This window comes from Giraffa tippelskirchi, chromosome 2, assembly GCF_054371585.1.
Source record: "Giraffa tippelskirchi isolate mGirTip1 chromosome 2, T2T-mGirTip1v1.2.pri, whole genome shotgun sequence".
NCBI classification, from domain to species: domain Eukaryota; kingdom Metazoa; phylum Chordata; class Mammalia; order Artiodactyla; family Giraffidae; genus Giraffa; species Giraffa tippelskirchi.
The window spans coordinates 49,573,461-49,578,329 of record NC_137276.1 but is presented as its reverse complement, the minus strand read 5'-3'; the positions used below and the strand labels follow the sequence as shown (position 1 = coordinate 49,578,329).

Sequence of the window (4,869 nt, the reverse complement as noted above, 5' to 3'; positions counted from 1 at the left end):
TGAGCTGGAGAGGGTGTGTATTGACTAATGGCCTTCAAATAAAATTTAAAATAATTATATCATCCAACAGAGCCCTTCTATAGCACCCATTTGACCCTGAAGGCTGTGGCAAGTTAGGAGTCCCCAAACCCCTTACTTAACAGAGACCAAGGCTGGGGCCCAGAGAGAGGCTGTGACTTGCCCAAGATCATCCAGAGGCAGGCCTGTACCCATACTGGAACTTTTTCCCTCCCTCAGACCGAGGACAGTTTGGCCACTTCAGAGCCGGTGTCAGCAGCTCCTTAAGTGGAAGAATTTCTTCTCCTTCCCTGGGGTGAATGAAGAGATTGGGTGACAGGTGGCAAGGCTGCCGCCTCTCACTCTGGTGTGCTGGTCTCCATCACCTCTCTCCATAGCTGTCTCAGGAAGAGAAGTCAATATTCCAGTGCCTTCTGGGCCTCCCACCAGCCAGGACAACTCAACCAGAGGGACTAGCTAGGAAGCTGAGGATACCCCCTGAAACTTTTATCTGCTCTTCACAAGACCTACATCTGTAAAATGAAGATAAAACAACACATTTTACAGATGATAATAGTAACCACAGCAAGCACTTACATTACTATGTTCCAAGCATCCTAAGCAGTAGGAACTATCATTCATTTTACAGATAAAGAAACTGAGGGGCGAAGAGGGGAAGTGGTTTCCGCCTTTCCCTCTAGACACCCTAACTAGTATGTGGCAGAGCCAAGAGCCATCTCAGGCCTCTGCCTCAAGTTCTTTCCACTGCAAACTAATGCCTCCTTGGGGTGGGGAGCACCGTTAGGGAAGAAGCTGAACCTAATTGTAGTTTGTTTTTGAGGCCAGAAGGATGGGAAGAATTCTCTCTGATTCTGGAAGAAAGAGACAAACTGTAATCTCAACAGCACAAATCTCCCTGCTTCCACTGCCTCAAAACCTCTCTCCCGGGCAGTCCGCAGACCAGAACATGGACTCGATGTGCCATCTACGGTCAACACTGGGGACGCACTAGGCCCAGAGCACTGCCAGGGCTGCTCACCTTGTGTGCTGAGAACTGGGTTTCTCAGTGGGTGTGGCCCCCTTAAGATTAGCTCCCCGCTTGAGCCTCTGCTGAGAGCAAAACTGATGATTCCTGCCTGGAAAGTGGTTGCGGCGCCCATGCAGGGTCTCTTACAGTTCCAAGGGTAGACCATCGCTACATCACTTCCTGAGCCCACCCGGGACTTGGAGGTAGCTCTAGAGATTGGAGGTGGGGGTGGGGTTGGAAAGGGGGCGGGATCTCGCTGGAGCGGAGGGAGGCCTTGGTGTAGTGCAGGGACATCCTGGGAGGAGTTAGAACGAGGAGGGCGTGCGGAGGAGGGAAGGGAGAAGAGGCGGAGCTGGGGGACCCAGACAGTTAAAACGGAAAGGGGGAGCACTGGTGAGGAGAGGGTGGTGAGGAAAGCGGGAGGGTGGGCGGGGCAGAGCTGATATTGAGGACCTTGGGTGGGGACGAGGCGACGTCTCCCTTCCGTTCCCAAATGTTCATAGTCAGGAATTCTTTGCTGTAGCATTCTCCCGAAGGGCCGGTCTGTCTGAACCCGGTCCAGCAATCTCTGAGCCTCCCTTCCCCGGCTTGGAAGGGGCCGGGGGGGCGGAGCCAGAGAAATGGTTGGGGGAATCTGTCGTCGGCGCCCCTCCAGTTCCCGCCCCACAGTCCAGCTGAGAGAACAGATGGATGCAGCCGCGGCTCACCTCGGGGACTCCTTACCCGCTGTGCGCCGAGATGCAGACTGAGGCGGAGATCTGGAGCCCCTAGCTCCCCCCTCTCCCCCCGGCCCGGGGGGAAGCGGTAGCTGTGTTCCCCTTTCCGCGAGGAGAAGACGGGTCGCGGACCCCACGAGTCCTAGAACTGCTGGGGCCGAGAGCCCGCTTGTCGCGCGGCGCACCCATCCTCAGGGGCTTGGCCAGGACTCTTTCCACACTGAGACCCCTTCCTGGGGCTTCCAGCCTTGGCGCATCTGGGGAGGGAACCCCCTCCGGGCAGCGCCCCGCCCCCCGCCCCCCGCCCCCGCCCCGCCGACGCCGCATTAGCATGAGCGACGCAAGTGGCCCGGGCACCACTCGGGGGCCGAGACTCGCCGCGTCACAGCCCCGAGTGTAAAGGAAAAAAAAAAAGTAGGCAGCGGAGGAGGAGGCAAGAGCCGACGCGAGGGGAGGGGAGAGCGGCGGGGCGAGCAAACCGGCGGGCTGGCGGCAGCAGTATGCCCCTCGGCCGGCACTGGCGGCCTCTCAGCGCTGCGGGGGCGGCTCCCGGGGCGCGCGAGGCACAGCGCGCTCATTCTCCGGCCCCGGCCCCTGGGCCAGCCCTCCTTTCCTGACTAACCCTGAGCCCAGCGGCGGCGGGTTCGGGGCTCGGTTCCGGACAGCGGCGGCGCCTCGCCGTGTAGGGTCCTTGCCTTTTCTGGCGCGCAGGATCCCCCGAAGTTCCGCGCCTTCGTCTCTGCACTGCAGGGCGCCGGCGCCCGACCCCGGCGGCAGCGTCCTCGGAAGAGCGGCGGGGTGGGGGTGATGGAATCAAAGGCCCCAGCGGGTCAGGCCCCGGCGGCAGCCAGCAAGCTGTCGGAGGCGGTGGGCGCGGCGCTGCAAGATCCCCGGCGGCAGCGGCGTTTGGTGCTGGTCATCGTGTGCGTGGCACTGTTCCTGGACAACATGTTGTATATGGTCATCGTGCCCATCGTGCCCTACTACGTGCACGCGGCCAGCGAGAAGCCCACCCCGACCTCCAGCCCAACGCCGCCCACTCCGACCAATGCCAGTGCCGTCACGGTCAACACCTCAGAGTCCCCGACGGCTGCTATGCCGGCCAAGTCTATTGTGAAGCCCCAACACCCCAGGGACAACGAGGACGTGAAGATTGGGGTGCTGTTTGCCTCCAAGGCCATCCTGCAGCTGCTGGTGAACCCCCTGAGTGGGACCTTCATCGACCGCATGAGCTATGACTTGCCACTGCTTCTGGGCCTGGGCGTACTGTTCGCCTCTACGGTGATGTTTGCCTTCGCGGAGGACTACGCGACGCTCTTCGCCGCACGCAGCCTGCAGGGTCTTGGCTCGGCTTTCGCGGATACATCTGGCATTGCCATGATTGCAGACAAGTATCCTGAGGAGCCAGAGCGCAGCCGCGCCCTGGGCTTAGCGCTGGCCTTCATCAGTTTCGGAAGCCTAGTGGCGCCGCCCTTCGGAGGGTTCCTGCACGAGTTCGCCGGAAAGTCTGCGCCCTTTCTGGTGCTCGCCGCCGTTTCGCTCTTCGACGCCCTATTGCTGCTGGTGGTGGCCAAGCCCTTCTCTGCCGCGGCGCGGGCGCGGGCCAACCTGCCAGTGGGTACGCCCATCCACCGCCTCATGCTGGACCCCTACATCGCAGTGGTGGCAGGCGCGCTCACCACCTGCAACATCCCCCTCGCCTTTCTGGAGCCCACCATCGCCACGTGGATGGAACGTACGATGGCAGCATCCGAGTGGGAGGCAGGCATAGCCTGGCTGCCGGCCTTCGTGCCGCACGTGCTAGGCGTCTACCTCACCGTGCGGCTGGCGGCGCGCTACCCCCACCTGCAGTGGCTGTATGGCGCCTTTGGGCTGGCGGTGATTGGCGCCAGCTCGTGCTTGGTGCCTGCCTGCCGCTCCTTCGCACCGCTAGTCATCTCGCTCTGCGGCCTGTGCTTCGGCATTGCGCTGGTGGACACCGCGCTGCTGCCCACGCTCGCCTTTCTTGTGGACGTGCGCCACGTCTCGGTCTATGGCAGCGTCTACGCCATTGCCGACATCTCCTATTGCGTGGCCTATGCGCTTGGGCCCATCGTTGCGGGCCACATCGTGCACTCGCTTGGCTTTGCACAGCTTAGCCTTGGCATGGGCCTGGCCAACCTGCTCTATGCGCCCGTCCTGCTGCTGCTGCGCAACGTGGGCCTCCTGAAGCGCTCCCGCTCGGAGCGGGACGTGCTGCTGGATGAGCCACCGCAGGGTCTGTATGACGCTGTGCGCCTGCGGGAGCGCCCCATGTCCGACCGGGACGGCGCACCTCGCAGCCCGCCCGGCCCATTCGACGCCTGCGAGGAGGACGACTACGACTACTACACCCGCAGCTAGCGGCCCTGCGCCTCCTCTTGGCCACCCACCTACTCCCCAACCCACCCCCACCCGTGGGTCAAGGGGGCTCCTCTGTGGCAGCTCAGGTTCAGGGCTTGCCACCTCCAGCGAGTACCCAGCCCTTCCGCTGTCTTTATTTCCCCGGCCCGAGTCCCCTCTCTAGAATCCTTTCTGTGTCCTCTTTCCTTTCCTCCAACCGGGCGTGGAGCACCTAGGCACGTGAAAACTGACGTGCTTCGGGAAAAGATGAAGAGGCGCGCTGGCCGCCACCTCGGGGCTCCCCGATATAGAGCCGCGCCTCTGCCTGTCCTTCCTTGCATTCCTCCCAGTGCCAACTGGGCCCGCTGCACCGCGGTGCCTCCGGGCCGATTCAATAAACTATATCTGTGCCAGGCCGAGTCTCTTTACTGATGGGGGTGGGCGGCCGGGCAAGGGACCAGGGAAGAACGGGAGGGTGAGCTGTGTCTCTAGCCCCAATCCCGGTCTCAGTCCAGCCGGCACGCAGGAAGCCCATGGCTCTTTTGCAACCCGGAAAAGGAGATACGGAAGAAGCAAACCCAGCAAGGGCTCTCACGCACGAACACTCTGGTGCACACGCCGCCCTCAGCCCGCAGCAGCCCCTCCCCCACCCAAGCCCAGAGCTGCGCTCCAGGGCGCCGCCCCGGGGAGCCAGAGGAGCCGCTCCCTCAGGGTGCGCTGGTCCCGCCCCTTAAGGACACACCCTGAATCAGCCACAGAGTTCTACAC

The 4,869-nt window shown here is 62.2% G+C and overlaps 1 protein-coding gene across 1 annotated transcript; it reads left to right on the top strand.

Annotated features, from left to right (window-relative positions):
• Window positions 1-2,547: 2,547 nt before the first annotated feature.
• SLC18A3 (solute carrier family 18 member A3) lies at window positions 2,548-4,122 on the top strand. Its single transcript, XM_081552398.1, has one exon. It carries the CDS (start codon window positions 2,548-2,550, stop codon window positions 4,120-4,122), a length of 1,575 nt encoding a protein of 524 aa, XP_081408524.1.
• The last annotated feature ends 747 nt before the right edge of the window (window positions 4,123-4,869 follow it).

Coding starts and splice junctions, on each gene's coding strand:
- SLC18A3 (XM_081552398.1), top strand. CDS start 2,548: ATGGAATCAAAGGCCCCAGCGGGTCAGGCCCCGGCGGCAGCCAGCAAG.